Source organism: Rhipicephalus sanguineus, chromosome 1, assembly GCF_013339695.2.
Source record: "Rhipicephalus sanguineus isolate Rsan-2018 chromosome 1, BIME_Rsan_1.4, whole genome shotgun sequence".
Classification (NCBI taxonomy): Eukaryota; Metazoa; Arthropoda; class Arachnida; order Ixodida; family Ixodidae; genus Rhipicephalus; species Rhipicephalus sanguineus.
Genome location: NC_051176.1, coordinates 101,740,451 through 101,758,413, shown reverse-complemented (window position 1 = coordinate 101,758,413; position 17,963 = coordinate 101,740,451). Strand labels below are relative to the sequence as shown.

Genomic DNA, 17,963 nt, shown 5'->3' with positions numbered 1-17,963 from the left:
TCTATACGGAAGGAAACAATGCGGGGTAGTTTAACGTTATAATCGCCCACATTTTTTCAAACAAAGTTTCAGCTTACATAGCTTATGTTGGCATACTTACTTGGAGGAGCCGAAGGGGAGGAGTAAAGGGCCACTTCACCACGTTCTCGTCCAGCCTCCACCCAAGCTGGGAAAAGTAGGAGGGCAAGGAACGACACCTAGTATATAAATCCACAGTCGTTTATAATCTTATAAATATACACAACCAGCTCAATCAGCTTTCCATAAATATTAATCGACTGAACTTGGTCTTCGTCTTTAGCAATACCTTATATTAGAGGGCTCTAACAGTAAGAAATTGGCACTAGACTTATCCTGAAGACTACTGCGTAGTACCTTGCTTTGTCAGCCACATGTTTTGTTTAATAAGTGAGAATTTATAGCGGGTTCTTCGTACTCATCGTATTTACAACGCCAAGCTGAGGCTGTGAAGATTGCAGATGGAATGCTCAGATGAAGAACAGGTCAAATGCGGCTGTACTTCTTAAACTTTATGGTAATATTTCCAAAATGTTATTAAACATTGATGTGTTGTCGCGGTATAGGGCGCCCCAGCCTGCACAATCTGTTCTTGCAGATTCTTGCTCGATTGAAAACAGTTTTGAAAAGCAAATGATCTAATCATCTCGATGAATATAAAAAATCACATCAAATTCAGAGAAAATGTAGTTCTCTCTCTCTCTCTCTCTCTCTCTCTCTATATATATATATATATATATATATATATATATATATATATATATATATATATATTGTTAAGGTGTTTAATAGACAGCACTCAACGACAATGAGTAATGGCGACAGTCACGGCAAGGCACGAACTCCCTGCGCGAGCGGCGTTCTTTCTTCAAGCAACCAAAGAGGATGACCCACTAGAAGGCGCTGGAGAGGGTAACCCATTACCATGTCCCAAGGCTTCTCTACAATTACCCCGGGTACGAAAAGGGAGCCGTCCGGCGACCTAACAGCTCGTCACTATGAGTGGGTCATAGTAGGCCTTTAGGCGCTCCACGTTGACAATGTCGCGCCCTCGACGGCGCATGTCCGAAGCTGGTTCGATGGGTTCGATCAAGTAGTTGACCGGGGATGTGCGCTCGACGACCCGGTATGGGCCTTCGTATTTCGGCAGCAGTTTTGATAAAGGCCACTTGCAGTGGTAGGGACCGAGAGCCATACGAGCGCTCCAGGAAGGAACGTGGGTTCAGAAGTGGTGGTGCCATCGCGAATGCTCTTCTGCAGCTCTTGTTCCTGCGTCGTAAATGTCTTGGCAAGCTCGCGACACTCTTGAGCGAGCCTGGCTGTGTCAGAAATAGGCGCACACTCAGATGAATCCGGCTTGTATGGAAGTATCGTGTCGATGGTGTGCGACGGGTGCCTTCCGTACAGTAAGAAGAACGGTGAAAAACCAGTAGTGCTCTGAGGGGCGGTGTTATAGGCGTAGGTGACGAAGGGCAGAATGGCATCCCAATTGGTGTGATCGGCGGCGACGTACATTGACAGCATGTCGCCGAGCGTGCGGTTAAAGCGTTCGGTTAGGCCATTCATCTGCGGGTGGTAGGCAGTAGTTTTGCGGTGAACAGCATGGCACGCTTTCAGAACGACTTCCGATAAGAAGACACGGCCTCGGTCGCTGAGAAGCTCTTGGGGTGGACCGTGACGCAGTATGAATCGGTGTAGTAGGAAGGAGGCAAACATCGCGCGCTGTAGCCGCTGGGAGGGCGGCGGTTTCGGCGTATCGCGTTAGATGGTCAACAGCGACGATGGCCCAGCGGTTACCAGCCGAACTCAGAGGAAGTGGTCCATACAAATCAATGCCCACGCGCCCGAACGGACGGTTAGGGCAAGGTAATGGTTGTAGACCTGCTGGCGACACGTGCGTTGCAGGTTTTCGGCGTTGGCAATCGAGGCAGGAGCGAACGAACTTCTGCACGTAGCGGTACATCCCACGCCAGAAGTATCGTTGTCGAATGCGGTGGTAAGTTTTTGGATACCCCAGAGTGCGCGCATTGGGGGTCGGAGTGGAAGGCCTCGCATATATCAGAACGCAGACTGCGGGGTATCACTAGTAGCCATTGGCGGCCGTCGGCGTTGTAATTGCGTCGGTGCAGGAGGTCGTCACGAACGGCGAAATGGTGGGCTTGACGACGTAACGCGCGAGTGGATGGTGTTGTCGTCGGATCAGTGAGCAAGTCGATCAGCGAGGTGATCCATTTATCCTTGCGCTGTTCGGTAGCGATGGTGTGAACGCTGATTGAAGCAACAGCTATGTGAGATACTGAGCAGGGGGCATTGTCGTCAGGCAAGGAGAGCGCGAGAGGGCGTCGGCGTCAGCATGCTGGCGTCCGTTGCGGTACAGCACGCGGATGTCGTAGTCCTGCAGGCGAAGTGCCCAGCGGGCGAGACGGCCTGAGGGATCCTTCAATGACGACAGCCAGCATAGTGCATGATGGTCGGTGACGACATCAAATGGGCGACCATACAAATAAGGTCGAAACTTTGTAAGGGCCCATATGATCGCCAGGCACACTTTTTCCGTGACTGAGTAATTGGTCTCGGCTCTGGTAAGCGTACGGCTTGCGTATGCCACGACATATTCGGGGAACCCTGGTTTGCGTTGCGCAAGGACAGCGCCGAGGCCTACACCCGCTGGCGTCCGTGTGTACCTCCGTTGGGGCCGTAGGATCGTAGTGGCGTAGGATGGGAGGAGACGTCAACAAACGACGGAGCTTTGCGAACGCGTGGTCACACTCGGACGACCACGAATTTAGGGGTCCGTTACTTCCAAGGAGCTTCGTCAGCGGCGATATGATGGTGGCAAAGTTTCGTATGAAGCGTCGAAAGTATGAACACAGTCCGACGAAACTGCGCAGCTCTTTGACGGACGTAGGTTTGGGAAATTCGGCCACGGCCAGAAGCTTGGCCGGATCGGGAGGATTCCGTCCTTGGACACGACGTAGCCGAGGATTGTCAGCTGCCGTGCCGCAAATCGGCACTTCTTCAGATTCAGTTGGAGGCCGGCGTTGCTCAAACGTGTCAAAACATGCCGCAGACGTTGGAGATGCGTGGAGAAGTCCGGAGCGAAGACGACGACGTCGTCCAAGTAAGACAAGCACGTGTGCCATTTCAAGTTACGCAGAACGGTGTCCATCATGCGCTCGAAGGTCGCGGGCGCATTACACAGTCCGAACGGCATGACGTTGAACTCGTGCAAGCCGTCGGGCGTGACAAAGGCTGTCTTTGGTCGAGCGTCATCAGCCATGGGTACTTGCCAGTACCCCGAGCGCAAATCGAGAGATGAAAGAATTCTGCTCCTTGGAGGCTGTCAATCGCGTCGTCGATTCGCGGCAGTGGATAAACATCCTTGCGGGTGACCTTGTTGAGCCGTCGGTAGTCCACACAGAACCGCACAGAACCGTCCTTCTTCGTAACGAGAACAACAGGAGACGCCCATGGGCTGTCGGAGGGCCGAATTACATCGCGTCGAAGCATATCGTCCACTTGCTCATTATTTACCCGGCGTTCTGTGGGAGACACGCGATATGGACGTTGCCGCAGTGGTGGTTGGGCGCCAGTGTCGATGCGATGCGTAACAGCGGACGTGCGGCCGAGGGAAGTTTGCCCGACATCGAAAGAATGACGAATTCATCCAACAAGCACAGAAGCTGCGAACGCTGGACCGACGTAAGGTTGTCAGCAATGGAGGGACCAAATACATCAGTAGGTGACGAATCAGACGTGGAAACAGCACTGATGGTGCGGGAACTGGTACAGTGCGAGTCATCGGGTGCGTCCAGAACTTGTGCGTCTTCAACGGGTTCCACGTTGCCGAGACATTCCCCTCGAACCAACGTAACAATGCACGGGGATGGGTTGGTAACAAAAATAGTGGTGCTGCCCTGAGTGACTCGCACGATCGCAAAAGGTACCAGCAACCCTTTCCTAGTGCAGACGCGGGCAGATGGCGAAAGGAGTGCAGTGGTGTGGGAGAGACCGGGGCAGTAGACCGACACAGCCGTTGACGAGTTTGGAGGCACTTTCGTATCGTCTTGGACGAGGATCTTGCTCATTGCCGATGGACTGTCTGTCGGTGTCAAATGTGAGAACGGTGAGAGTTCGATTTCGGCTGGTGCGCAACGAATTACGGCGTCGTGGCGGGAGAGGAAATCCCATCCCAAGATGACGTCGTGAGAGCATGCCGCAATTATGATGAACTCGACGTCGTACAGAACGTCCTGAATGACGACGCGAGCAGTGCATACTGCTGTGGGATGAATACTCTGGGAGCTCGCGGTACGAAGGGACATCCCAGAAAGTGGCGTCATCACTTTTCGAAGTAAGCGGCAAAGTTTTGCGTCCATAACGGATACAGCGGCTCCAGTATCGATAAGGGCCGATGCGCGAACACCGTCCACGAGCACGTCGATTACATTCGATGGACTTCGCTGAGGGCTTTCACAGTTCGATAGCGTCGCAGCCCTTGCCTCCTGGACTGCGACGACTAGTTTTCCTGCTCTCGTGCGACCGAACGAGGCCGCATGGGTGACAGTGACCGACGTCGGGGAGACGGAGAGCGGCGAGTGTTTCGTTTGCGTGTCGACTGAACAGACTGGACAGCGGGGATGTCAAGAAGCAAATGAACCCCATCGTTTATTCTGCGTTGGTAGTTATAGTTGAAAGTGGAAAGGGTTAGAAAAGGTGAGGGCCAGGTAGGTGTATGCACGAGGCAATCGTGCCTGTAGATAGCACATGTGCTTTCATCAGATATGATACATCCTCCTTCTAAACAGTTCAAGAAATCAATCCCGCTGGCTTGTCTGCTGGAACTGCTGGTCATAACCCAGACGCTCTGGTGGCCGCGTCTGTCGTCGACTTCGTCTCAGTGGTTGAGGCGATGGCTGCTGAGCTTCCGCGGGCGAGACTGCGGTGGTCGATGACGCCACACCTTGAAATGGGGTGTGGTTGTTGGCAATATCTTCGTCGTCTGATGAATCAACACTATATGGCTCCTTCGTCGCTAGAAGATGCCGACGGTTGCGCCTCAGCACGGTATTGTTCTCTGTGCGCACGTAGAAGGATCGTGGGCCGGCCGATCCGACCACTTTAGCTTTCGTTGCCCATGATGTCCCATTCAAGCGTACCACGTCATTGTCGCAGAGGCCAGGTAGGGTGCGCCTATGATGACTTCTCTGCCGGTGTTTCTTGACTAGAGTTACCGACATTGGATTGAAGTCCGGCAATGGTGTGCGCAGCCGCCTTCCTTGCAAGAGTTCGCCCGGGGACCGGCCATCTTCAACAGGACTCGCCCTGTAATTCAACAAGCCCAGCCAAAAACACTCTCCTGCAGCTTTTGTTTTCTTTAGGATACGTTTTACAATTTGTACACCCTTTTCTGCAAGCCCGTTCGATTGAGGATACTGCGGGCTTGATTTCACATGCTTAAAGTCGTAACGCTTTGCGAAAATCATAAACTCTTGGCTGCTAAACTGTGGGCCATTGTCAGTTGCAACCTCGGCTGGTATGCCGTACCTGGAAAATATTGCACTCAGTCTATCGATGACAGTACTGGCTGTTGTAGCGGGCAGTAACTCCACCTCGGGGAAATTGGACATCAAGTCATATGCGCACAAATAATGTCTTCCCGAGTACTGAAAGAGATCGACACCGATACGGTACCATGGCTGAGTTGGTGTTGGTTGCATTATTAAAGGCTCCGATGGCTGCTTATACGCGTATGTCTTGCAAGTTGGACATCTTTCAATCAAGGACTGAATATCTGAGTTTATATTCGGCCAATAAACCATTTGTCTTGCTCTAGCTTTGCACTTTACCTGGCCAAGATGGCCTGCGTGTATCCGTTTCAACATGTCGCTACGCATGCTTGTCGGTATCACCACTTTAGTGCCTTTCAATAGTACGCCGTTTACTACAGGATAGCTCGGCGGCCACTGGTTTCAGGGGGCCGTCGACAGGCTCTCCTTTAGCAAGCTTTCTTAGCACTGTGCCAAGGTGTGGATCGAGAGCTGTTTCCTGTGCCAGTTTTCTAGCTGTCGTTTCACTTACGAGTGCTGATACGACCGTGACAGCATGGATCTCGACGTCACTCGTGCATGCAGCTGCCTTGAGTCCAGGAACAGGTGATCGGGACAGCATATCAGCAAGGGCCATCTGTTTGCCAGGAATATACGTCAGCGTGTAATCATATTTCATCAACCTCAAGAAAAATCGTTGCACTCTGGGTGGCATATCACTTATGCCTTTCTTTGATATGTTTATCAGTGGACTGTGATCAGTCTCGAGGATGATGGGGCGGCCATAAACAAAATGATTGAATTTTTCACAACCAAAAACTAAAGCCAAAGCCTCTTTTTCAATCTGCGAATATCTTTGCTCCGATTCTGTTAAAGATCTCGATGCATAGGCTACCGGCTGCCAGCAGTCTCCATGACATTGCAGAAGTGCCGCACCGACACCACTTTGAGAGGCATCTGCAGTTACCTTTGTCCCCAGATTTGGATCAAATATAGCAAGCAATGGCGCATTACTTAAATCCCGGCATATAGCCTGCCATTCGCTTTCGTGGTTTGGTGTCCAAACAAAGATCACGCTTTGTTTGATGAGGGAACGTAAAGTAGACGTACGCTGTGAGAGAGATGGTAGGTACTTGCTGAAGTAGTTAACTACTCCCAGTAGCCTTTGGACAGCCAATTTGTCCTGAGGTCTTGGCATTTTCAAAAGACCGTCAACAAGATCAGGATTTGGCCTAATACCCTTGTCGCTAATGATGTCACCCAAAAAGAGAACTTCTTGTACTCCAAAGCGACATTTGGACGCATTGAAAGTAAGGCCTGCTTTTTCAGCTGCTTCTAATGCTCTGCGCAGCCTTTCATCATGCTCGGCCCTGGTCGTACCCCAAATTAACACATCGTCTACATACACGCGTACACCGGCAAGACCATCAAAAACCTCGTTAAGGGCCTTTTGAAATACTTCGCTAGCCGACGCTATACCGAACGGTAGACGAAGAAAGCGATAACGGCCGAAAGGCGTCGCGAAAGTGCATATCTTCGATGATTGTTCGTCTAATGCGATTTGATGAAATCCCGCATTTGCGTCGAGACGTGAAAAAAACTTTGCGCCTGCCAAGTCCGCTTCAATATCCTCTCGGCGCGGCATTTGGTAGTGTTCCCTCTTGATGTTTTCGTTGATACGTCTTGGGTCCATGCATACTCGTAATTTGCCGTCCTTCTTTAGTACAATAACAAGGGGGCTTACCCAATCTGTGGGGCTGCTGACCTTCTGGATGATGCCTTCCTTTTCCATTCTGTCCAGTTCAGTACGGAGAGGCTCCCGCAGGGACAGGGGAACCCTCCGAGCTGGCTGGACGACTGGCACGGCATCCCTGTGCAGCTCAATCTTGTATTCACGTGGGGCGCATCCTGTTCCATGGAAAAGACGTGGGAACTCCTTGGTAATTTCTTCGGTGTCGTTCGTCGTCACGCTGTCAACAGCCCGCCGTACGATTCCAAGCTTCTCGCTGGTATCCAAGCCTAAGATCGTGCTGTGGTCCTTCTTTACCACAAAAAATTCTGCGCACGCCTTACGGTCACCAATCTCGATGAGCGCTGAAAACTTGCCGATGTGCTTGATCATGTTGCCACCGTAGGATCTCAGAACAGCGCTACTGGGCATCAGGGTTGTCATCTTGAGCTTGCGAAACATTGAAAGCGGCAAAACGTTTGCCTGCGATCCTGTGTCCACCTTAAAGGTGACGTACTTGCCGTCAATGCAGGCGTTCACACGCCAGTCTCGTTCTCTGCTTGCGCTGCTGCTGGCGACATTCAGTACTTCGAAGTCGTCGCTCTGATGTTGCACTTCATCCACGCGCTCTTTCTCGCTGCAACAAGACGCGAAGTGGTTTCGGCCGTTACACGAGTAACATACTTTGCCGTATGCCGGGCAGCGTCTGACGGCATGCCTTCGGTTGCAACGGGTGCATCTTAGGTCGTTCCTGGATCCTCTAGGGGTGCTCCTACTGGCTGTGACAGCGTTCATATCGAGTTCTTCCTTTCCTTTCTGCCAGAATTCATTTTGACGAGCTGATGTTTCCGCCGCCTTGCAAAGGACGATAACTTTTTCCAAGGTCAAGCTTTTGTCCCTGAGCATCTTTTCTCGAAGCCTTGGCGAGTTTGTTCCAAAAACAACTTGGTCTCGCACCATGTCGTCCGCCATGGTCCCGAAGTTGCAGTGCTGCGCTTGTTTTTTCAGCTCACGTAGAAACAGCTCAAAAGGCTCCGCCTCACCTTGACTGCGGGAACGGAAAACGTATCGCTCGTGTATTTCGTTTTGTTGCTCCAGGCAGTAGTCTTCGAATTTGGCAATAACGGTGTTGAAGTCTTCCTTGTTTTCTTCGCCGCTGAACACAAAATTGTTGAAAACGTCCAGGGCCTCGTCCCCCGCCACGCTGAGGAGCAGGGCCGTTTTCGCCGCTTCAGACCTCGGATTGGATTTGCATGCCGTCGCTTGCAGAAAAAACTCGAATTGCTGACGAAACCGCTTCCAGTTCCTTCCTCCATCAGCTGTCAAACGTAGCGGTTCGGGCGGCCTCAGGTGCTCCATGTCGTTGCTTCTTGCGTTCTCTTATCCCAGAAACGATTCGCTTACGCTGGACTGTATCCCACTTCTGACACCATGTTTCGTTTGCGTGTCGACTGAACAGACTGGACAGCGGGGATGTCAAGAAGCAAATGAACCCCATCGTTTATTCTGCGTTGGTAGTTATAGTTGAAAGTGGAAAGGGTTAGAAAAGGTGAGGGCCAGGTAGGTGTATGCACGAGGCAATCGTGCCTGTAGATAGCACATGTGCTTTCATCAGATATGATACAGCGAGTAGCTGGAGGTGGGCGTGACGTCGGCGACATAGGTGGAGGTGGGTCGTAGAATGCACGGCTTGACTGGCTGGTGACAGGTGACGCGACTCGAGGCGGCTGCACGCGTTGACAATAACGTGCCACGTGACCGGCGTAACCGCAAGCAAAGCAGATGGGCCGGTTGTCGGGGGTGCGCCATCGGTTCGCCGGGGTAGGTCCCGCCCATGTCGCAGTACGTGATTGACGAGTCGGCTGCTGAAATGACTGCATAGTGGGCTGCAGTCGGGGCCGAGGGATGGCGTCAGCATATGTAGCCGGCACACCCGCCTCAAAGAACGGAGGTCTAGCGGCGGCTTCGGCGTAACTCATTGGGGCAGCCGCAGGAACTACTTGGGGCGTCCTGGCGACAACTTGAGCGTAACTCTGAGGCGCGGGAGCCGGAGGTTGCGGGTGGTACTCAGGCATGACCTCCGCAATTTCCTGCTCAATCGCTCGGCGGAGAGGAGGAAGAAGGGTGGTCGACGACTGTTGAACGTGCGGCGGGTGGGCAAAGGCGAGGAGGGAGATCTGGCGTGCAATTTCCTCGCGCACGAATGACTTGACTTCTGCCAGCAACGCGGCCTGGTCAGATATTGCCGCCAAGCCAGCGAGCTCTGCGTCGCGTGATGGGGAGCGACGGGTCATCGAACGCTGCCGGCGGAGCTCCTCGTAGCTCTGGCACAGCGTTATGACCTCGGCCACTGTGCCAGGGTTTTTGGCGAGCAGCATGGTGAAGGCATCGTCGTCAATGCCTTTCATTACGTTCCGGATCTTGTCAGACCCAGACATGGTTCCGTTGGCCTTCTTACACAAGTCGAGGACGTCTTCGATATAACTTGTGAACGATTCACCGGCCTGCTGAGATCGCTCACGTAAGCGCTGTTCGGCTTGCAGCTTACGAACTGCTGGGCGGCCAAAAACGCTGATGACGGCGGTCTTGAAATCGGCCCAAGTCGCAAAATCGGACGCGTGGTTGTTGTACCACAAGCTTGCTACGCCCGCGAGGTAGAACACCAAGTTGCTTAACTTGCCTTCTTCGTCCCATTTGTTAGGGATGCTGACGCGCTCGTAAATTGCGAGCCAGTCCTCCACGTCGGTGCTATCGGCGCCAGTGAAGATAGGTGGGTCGCCTATACGGGGGACACCGGGACATGTGCTCGTTGCGAGAGGAGGCGTTTGCTGGGCGGCGTCTTGAGGCATGGTAGATGGCAAGGTACGGGATCGGAGCTCCAGGGGCATTGAATGGGAGCAAAGCACTCTCCACCAAATTGTTAAGGTGTTTAATAGACAGCACTCAACGACAATGAGTAATGGCGACAGTCACGGCAAGGCACGAACTCCCTGCGCGAGCGGCGTTCTTTCTTCAAGCAACCAAAGAGGATGACCCACTAGAAGGCGCTGGAGAGGGTAACCCATTACCATGTCCCAAGGCTTCTCTACAATATATATATATATATATATATAGAGAGAGAGAGAGAGAGAAAGAGACGGCGGACAGAGTGAGCGACGCCAGCCCCCCCCTGTCCCCCTCCCCCACTCACGAATGAGTTGATACGCCACTGCTTTGTTGGGCCTTGACTGTGTGCAGAAAAAAGAAAGGGGTGAACAAGCATTATGGTTACATTTGGGCTTTCAGCGAAAAAATTATCGGGCTCGTCCAGGATTTGAACCCGAGACCTCTCGCACCCATAGCGAGAATCATACCCCTAGACCAACGAGCCGGCTTTATTTGAGGTGTGCGGCATATTTATATCTTTGTTGTGCCTTGACTGTGAGCAGAAAAAAAAGGAAGAGAGTGAACAAGCATTATGGTTACATATGGGCTGTCAGCAAAAAGGCAAAAGATTATTGGGCTCGTCCGGGATTTGAACCCGGGACATCTCGCACCCGAAGCGAGAACCACACCCCTAGACCAACGAGCCGGCTTCATTTGCTCTTTTTTTTTTATTGCGTGGCTTGGACATTGTACAGGGCAATCATTGCACACTCACATAATACAATAAAAAAGAACAAGCATTGCCATCAGTCCCATTGGGACTGATGTTGTCCTCTTAAAAATACTTAAGGGTTGCCAGAGGTTCAAACCTTGTCAACCATTCTGGCTCGATCTCATGTATTTTGCTACACTCAATGAAAGCAGACATGCTTTGCCTGAAATAAATTACTGCTGGCTTTGCATCCGGGTCGAAGTGGTATCTGGCCATTCGCCGGATACCACTTTGACCCGGACCGATCAACATCACTACATCAAATGGGACCCCCTCATCATTCGTTACTGCGAGATACCTTATCCCATGTGGATCCAGTGGAAAACCTGTCTTTATTGTCCTCTGCAAAATGTTCCAAAAATGTACCCCTTCCCAACAATGCAAAAAAACATGGTCTATTGTTTCTGGTTTCTTACATATCAAGCAGTGTGACCTTCATGGTGTAAAAAAGCCCCGTTCCTCTGTGAAAGTCTTTACTGATAGTGTTCCTGTGTGTAACTTGAAGAAAAATGTTTTCACCCCTGTAGGTACCTGCATGTTTCTCACCCGCTTCAGTACATTTTGTCCCGGTCTTCCACTGTATATGGCCCTGCACAATGGTACTGGCAAAACCATATCACATACATCTTTGTACAATTCTTTTCTTCTAATACTTGCTAGATAATCCAACGAAAAACGAACAGATAAAAAACGTACACTGTCTACCACTTCCTTGAGATAGCCACGCTACGTCACGGGCCGGCTATCCGTAGTGACAACAAGATCTGGTAACGCACTGCCTAACCTGAGCTGGCATACCGTACGCAAAAACGGATCCTTGACGTCACGGAAAAACAAAAATCTATTTACTAATTGTCTCACAAATAGGTGCGCCAAACCGAGACCCCCATCCTTCACGCGCCTGAACAAATTGGTCAGTCTGCACCTTTCCCATTCAGAGCCCCATATAAAAACTGCGAACACTCTGTGCAGCCTTTGCACGTTGATCCTTGAACACTGTAGCACCTGCATTACATACCACAGTTTAGTGATAAAAAACATGTTGCACACAGTAGTCCTAGCAAAAACAGACAGGTTCATGCCTTTCCACCTGTCTGCTTTTTCCTTCGTCTCTTTTGTTTGACGCGACCAATACTCCTCGCTGCCGTTATAACATTGAAGGGGAACACCGAGGTACCTTGTCGGTGCTTCCGTCCAGTGCACATTCGCAAATTGTTCCGGCTTTGAAGGCCACCTTCCGTGCCAAAGCCCAAGAGATTTCCCCCAGTTTACGCGGCTCCCTGTGACGCTACAAAAATGTTTCACAACACTTATCATTTCTTCTACGCTTTCTTTGTTCGTACAACGCACCGCAATGTCATCTGCATATGCCAGCAGCTTAACTTCCACTGCCGCCAAGCTGAAGCCACGTACTTTTTTCGTTTTTAGTTATCGCTAAGCACATCGCTTCGATATAAATCGAAAACAAAGCCGGCTTCATTTGCGGGATGCGGCATATTTATATCTTTGTTGTGCCTTGTCTGTGGGTAGAAAAAGAAAGGAAGAGAGTGAACAAGCATTATGGTTACATTTGGGCTGTCAGCGAAAAGGCAAAAGATTATCGGGCTCGTCCGGGATTTGAACCCGGGACCTCTCGCACCCGAAGCGAGAATCATACCCCTAGACCAACGAGCCGGCTTCAATTGCGGGGTGCGGCATATTTATATCTTTGTTGTGCCTTGACTGTGTGCAGAAAAAAAAGGAAGAGAGTGAACAATTATGGTTACATTTGGGCTGTCAGCGAAAAGGCAAAAGATTATCGGGCTCGTCCGGGATTTGAACCCGGGACCTCTCGCACCCGAAGCGAGAATCATACCCCTAGACCAACGAGCCGGCTTCAACTGCGGGGTGCGGCATATTTATATCTTTGTTGTGCCTTGACTGTGTGCAGAAAAAAAAAGGAAGAGAGTGAACAACTATGGTTACATTTGGGCTGTCAGCGAAAAGGCAAAAGATTATCGGGCTCGTCCGGGATTTGAACCCGGGACCTCTCGCACCCGAAGCGAGAATCATACCCCTAGACCAACGAGCCGGCTTCAATTGCAGGGTGCGGCATATTTATATCTTTGTTGTGCCTTGACTGTGTGCAGAAAAAAGAGGAAGAGAGTGAACAAGCATTATGGTTACATTTGCGCTGTCAGCAAAAAGGGAAAAGATTATCGTGCTCGTCCGGGATTTGAACCCGGGACCTCTCGCACCCGAAGCGAGAATCATACCCCTATACCAACGAGCCGGCTTCATTTGCGGGGTGCGGCATATTTATATCTTTGTTGTGCCTTGACTGCGTGCAGAAAAAAGAGGAAGAGAGTGAACAAGCATTATGGTTACATTTGCGCTGTCAGCAAAAAGGGAAAATATTATCGGGCTCGTCCGGGATTTGAACCCGGGACCTCTCGCACCCGAAGCGAGAATCATACCCCTAGACCAACGAGCCGGCTTCATTTGCGGGGTGCGGCATATTTATATCTTTGTTGTGCCTTGACTGTGTGCAGAAAAAAGAGGAAGAGAGTGAACAAGCATTATGGTTACATTTGCGCTGTCAGCAAAAAGGGAAAAGATTATCGGGCTCGTCCGGGATTTGAACCCGGGACCTCTCGCACCCGAAGCGAGAATCATACCCCTATACCAACGAGCCGGCTTCATTTGCGGGGTGCGGCATATTTATATCTTTGTTGTGCCTTGACTGCGTGCAGAAAAAGAGGAAGAGAGTGAACAAGCATTATGGTTACATTTGCGCTGTCAGCAAAAAGGGAAAAGATTATCGGGCTCGTCCGGGATTTGAACCCGGGACCTCTCGCACCCGAAGCGAGAATCATACCCCTAGACCAACGAGCCGGCTTCATTTGCGGGGTGCGGCATATTTATATCTTTGTTGTGCCTTGACTGTGTGCAGAAAAAAGAGGAAGAGAGTGAACAAGCATTATGGTTACATTTGCGCTGTCAGCAAAAAGGGAAAAGATTATCGGGCTCGTCCGGGATTTGAACCCGGGACCTCTCGCACCCGAAGCGAGAATCATACCCCTAGACCAACGAGCCGGCTTCAATTGCGGGGTGCGGCATATTTATATCTTTGTTGTGCCTTGACTGTGTGCAGAAAAAAAGAGAGTGAACAAGCATTATGGTTACATTTGGGCTGTCAGCAAAAAGGGAAAAGATTATCGGGCTCGTCCGGGATTTGAACCCGGGACCTCTCGCACCCGAAGCGAGAATCATACCCCTAGACCAACGAGCCGGCTTCAATTGCGGGGTGCGGCATATTTATATCTTTGTTGTGCCTTGACTGTGTGCAGAAACAAGAGGAAGAGAGTGAACAAGCATTATGGTTACATTTGCGCTGTCAGCAAAAAGGGAAAAGATTATCGGGCTCGTCCGGGATTTGAACCCGGGACCTCTCGCACCCGAAGCGAGAATCATACCCCTAGACCAACGAGCCGGCTTCATTTGCGGGGTGCGGCATATTTATATCTTTGTTGTGCCTTGACTGTGTGCAGAAAAAAGAGGAAGAGAGTGAACAAGCATTATGGTTACATTTGCGCTGTCAGCAAAAAGGGAAAAGATTATCGGGCTCGTCCGGGATTTGAACCCGGGACCTCTCGCACCCGAAGCGAGAATCATACCCCTAGACCAACGAGCCTTTTTTTTTCTTTATTGCTTTTTACAACCACAACCAAAATGATCACATACAGAATATATACATTTTATAAAAACACTGGCTTAGCTTAGCCAGCGCGTATGCTTTAAAAAGGCTTCACAGAAGCCAATTGATCAAGTACAGGTAGCCACTCTGGAGGTTCAGGCTGTGCATTGAACAAGTCTCGTGTGTACAACATACTCTCAACAAAATAGTCCCTTGCTGAGTGAGCCTCTATATGAGCATGTCGGATATCCATTCTTGTCTTCCATACGCTATGCATGCAAAGCAACATTAGCATGTCACTCGGCACTTCCCCTGTACCTGTACATGGAAGAAAGCGAATTCCGAATGCGCTAATAGGTAATTCTTTTTTTAGTGTCCGTTGTAGCACATCCCACAAGAATACAGCATCGTGGCAATCGAGGAAAATATGCTCTATCGTTTTCTGGTTTCCCGCATATTAACAGTTCACTGACCAGGGTACAAAGAGCCCTTTACTTTGTAACCATGGCAACACAGGGAGAGTGCCGGTATGCACCTGAAAAAAGAAGGTTTTGACTGAGGGTCTAACCGGCATTCTTTTAACACGCTTTAAACACATCGCGCTCAGGACCCAGCCTGTACGGAGCTCGATATAATGGTACTGGCAAAAACACATCCCGAAGATCACGATACAGTTTCTTTTTGGTGACATCAGACAAGTATTCATAAGAAAATCTTTCCTTGAGCAGGCGTGTAGACGAAACAACTTCACGCAAATAAGGACTCAGCGGTCCAGCTTCAAAAGAAAGGACGACACAACAAAATCGGGTAGGGGATTCTGCAATCGCGCTTGGATCACAGTTCTCAAAAAAATATCAGTTTGATCCCGAACAAAAACGAATCTGCTCACCAGCTGTTTAAGAAAGAGATGCAATAGCCCTAGGCCACCATTTTTCACCTTATGAAATAAATTGCACCGGCTCGTGCGCTCCCACTGCGATCCCCATATATAGGTCGCGAATACTCGGTGCATTTCTGAACCGAAGTTCGGGTCATGGTTAACACTTGCAGAACATAAAAACTTTGGCAATCAAAAATACATTGCAAACAGACGCTCTTGCAAACATCGAGAAATTGCGGCCACCCACTTGTCGGTACAATTTTTGATGCGTTTGTTTTCCTCGGACCAGTACTCAGTAGCATTCCGGTAATGGTCTAAAGGAACGCCGAGGTACTTTCCCGGCGTGATTTTCCAATTCATATTACAATAAACCTCAGGTGTGCTCTGCCAATTGCCATGCCAAAAGCCAAGGCACTTTGGCCAACTGATTGCACTACCGGTCGTTGCGCAGAAATCTGTAGCTATTCTTACAACTTCTTGCACACTTTCTTTGTCAGTGCAGAACACGGCAATATCGTCAGCATAGGCTAATATTCTGGTTTCACTACTCAAAAGGAATACCCTCTTACACTAGGGGTTGCAAGCATACGTAACAAAATGGCTCCAAGTATAGCGCGAAAAGGAGAGGCGACAGAGCACATCCTTGTTTCACGCTCGAGCGCACTGGAATAGAAGCAGTTAATTCTTTATTGATTACTAACTTAGCCGTACACTCATGTACACCATTTTAACACCTTCGGTAATAACAGATCCAACATTCACATGCTCCAACAATAAAAACAAAACTTCGTGTACAACTTGTCAAACGCTTTATGCAGATCTAGCTGAATCATGGCCACGCGGTCATGCATTGCGTCACAGCATTCCAGGATACTTCTGGCTATGTGTATGTTCGTGAAGATGGTTCTGCCTTTAATACCACATGTCTGATGTGGGCCGACTAGGGACGTGATAACACTTTGGAGCCGTGTAGCTAACACCTTCATGTATATTTTATAGTCGGTGTTGGTCAGACTAATGGGCCGATAAGACTCTACTGAAATTAACTTTGCAGGATCATCAGTTTTGGGTATCAATACTACGTGAGCAGTCCTAAATGAGTGAGGTGCCTGTTCCTTCTCATAGCATTCTGTGATAACTCGATGTAATGCTACTGCCATTCCTGTCTTAAAATGTTTGTATATGGCAGCACCCAGGCCGTCCGGCCCCGGTGACTTGCCGTTACTTAGACCGTCTATAGCTGCTTCAATTTCCGCCACCGTAATTTCTGCTTCTATTAACTCCCTCTCAGAGTCTTCCAATCTTGGCATAAGGGCCAGAAAGTCCTCTTTGAAGCGCTTGGGGTCGTTAATTTTATTGCTCAGAAGTTCCGTGTAAAACTCAACAAAGGCAAGATTTATCTCTGCACGATCACGTGTAGTGTGATTGCGATACCGTATTTCAGTTATCTCTTTGTTTGCTGCATGTTTCTTTTCTTCACTGAGCACTCGCTTAGTGGGCGTTTCGCCTATCCACAATCGTTCAGTGCGTGCTCTTATCATTGCTCCGCGGTACTTATCTCCGTCGATCAATTCGAGCTTTGCTTTCACCTCCTTATTTCTTTTTTGAACTTTCCCGGCGCTTCGTTTTCTACGCTTAACATGTAATCCAGCTCACTTTGTAACTGCTTCTCTTGTTGCCTTTCCTTGTGACGTAATACACAGGCTCTTTCGATGGCAACCATCTTTACATCACACTTAAACTGCTCCCACACACACATGAAGTTGTTGGTTTCTAAACGAAGGGCATTTGTAAGACATTCTTTGGTTTTCGTGACAAATACTTCATCTTGCAGTAGCTTTTCATTAAATTTCCATAGAAACCAATTAAACGTCGCAGCCTTTCGTTTTTCGCCAATATTACCGTGACCATACAATGATCACTAAAACTAAGGTGCTGCGTTTCATAGGATGAGCATAGAGGTACCAACTTCGCCGACAAATATATCTGTCTAACCTTGCATGCGACTGACCTTGAAAATGCGTGTACCGTACTTGGCCCTCTCGCGTCATTACGTAACCGACATCTTCCAGTTCTCTCTCGGTCACTATTGCGCTCAACAACTCTGCGCTTCTATCACGCACACTGATATTCGTCGTTTATCTTCAGCTCTACAGACACAATTAAAGTCTCCTAGGAACACAACACTTCTTTCTGTTTTTAAAAACCCCTCAACCGCCGTAAAAAATTCTTCCCGTTCGTGCGCTCTGTTCGGTGCATAAATGCACACGGCACGCCAAGGCATTCCCAGAAAAAATAAATCACACACAACCAGCCTACCGCTATCGCAGGTGGACACATTTTCAACAACCGCGATGCTACTACGAATGAAAACGACGCAACCTCCTGACCGCCCCACAGCATGACAAACGCATACATTGTACCTAGGGCGAAAAACTTGAACCATTTGCTCCGTTTGTTCTTCACTTTCCATT

At 49.6% G+C, this 17,963-nt stretch overlaps 1 protein-coding gene and 11 non-coding genes across 13 annotated transcripts; all 12 read right to left on the bottom strand.

The window, feature by feature from the left end:
• Positions 1–4,659: 4,659 nt before the first annotated feature.
• On the bottom strand, positions 4,660–8,659 carry LOC119394544 (uncharacterized protein K02A2.6-like). 2 transcript variants are annotated; one of them, XM_037661874.2, is made up of 3 exons: positions 7,312–8,659; positions 6,100–6,204; positions 4,660–5,343 (listed from the first exon to the last, which is right to left on the bottom strand). In XM_037661874.2, exons 1-3 carry the CDS (start codon positions 8,653–8,655, stop codon positions 5,329–5,331), a joined length of 1,464 nt encoding a protein of 487 aa, XP_037517802.1. In that variant the 5' UTR covers positions 8,656–8,659; the 3' UTR covers positions 4,660–5,328. The 2 variants fall into 2 exon arrangements, with proteins under 2 accessions (XP_037517802.1, XP_037517798.1); XM_037661870.2 differs by having other exon boundaries at positions 4,660–6,204.
• Positions 8,660–12,535: 3,876 nt separating this feature from the next.
• Trnap-cgg (transfer RNA proline (anticodon CGG)) lies at positions 12,536–12,607 on the bottom strand. The gene has a single exon. It is a non-coding gene; the product is annotated as a tRNA-Pro (tRNA).
• A 126-nt stretch (positions 12,608–12,733) lies between these two features.
• On the bottom strand, positions 12,734–12,805 carry Trnap-cgg (transfer RNA proline (anticodon CGG)). Its single transcript has one exon. It is a non-coding gene; the product is annotated as a tRNA-Pro (tRNA).
• A 127-nt stretch (positions 12,806–12,932) lies between these two features.
• Positions 12,933–13,004, bottom strand: Trnap-cgg (transfer RNA proline (anticodon CGG)). Its single transcript has one exon. It is a non-coding gene; the product is annotated as a tRNA-Pro (tRNA).
• Positions 13,005–13,132: 128 nt separating this feature from the next.
• Positions 13,133–13,205, bottom strand: Trnap-cgg (transfer RNA proline (anticodon CGG)). The gene has a single exon. It is a non-coding gene; the product is annotated as a tRNA-Pro (tRNA).
• A 129-nt stretch (positions 13,206–13,334) lies between these two features.
• Positions 13,335–13,406, bottom strand: Trnap-cgg (transfer RNA proline (anticodon CGG)). The gene has a single exon. It is a non-coding gene; the product is annotated as a tRNA-Pro (tRNA).
• Positions 13,407–13,535: 129 nt separating this feature from the next.
• On the bottom strand, positions 13,536–13,607 carry Trnap-cgg (transfer RNA proline (anticodon CGG)). Its single transcript has one exon. It is a non-coding gene; the product is annotated as a tRNA-Pro (tRNA).
• Positions 13,608–13,735: 128 nt separating this feature from the next.
• Trnap-cgg (transfer RNA proline (anticodon CGG)) lies at positions 13,736–13,807 on the bottom strand. The gene has a single exon. It is a non-coding gene; the product is annotated as a tRNA-Pro (tRNA).
• A 129-nt stretch (positions 13,808–13,936) lies between these two features.
• Trnap-cgg (transfer RNA proline (anticodon CGG)) lies at positions 13,937–14,008 on the bottom strand. Its single transcript has one exon. It is a non-coding gene; the product is annotated as a tRNA-Pro (tRNA).
• Positions 14,009–14,132: 124 nt separating this feature from the next.
• On the bottom strand, positions 14,133–14,204 carry Trnap-cgg (transfer RNA proline (anticodon CGG)). The gene has a single exon. It is a non-coding gene; the product is annotated as a tRNA-Pro (tRNA).
• Positions 14,205–14,333: 129 nt separating this feature from the next.
• On the bottom strand, positions 14,334–14,405 carry Trnap-cgg (transfer RNA proline (anticodon CGG)). The gene has a single exon. It is a non-coding gene; the product is annotated as a tRNA-Pro (tRNA).
• A 129-nt stretch (positions 14,406–14,534) lies between these two features.
• Positions 14,535–14,606, bottom strand: Trnap-cgg (transfer RNA proline (anticodon CGG)). Its single transcript has one exon. It is a non-coding gene; the product is annotated as a tRNA-Pro (tRNA).
• Positions 14,607–17,963: the final 3,357 nt, after the last annotated feature.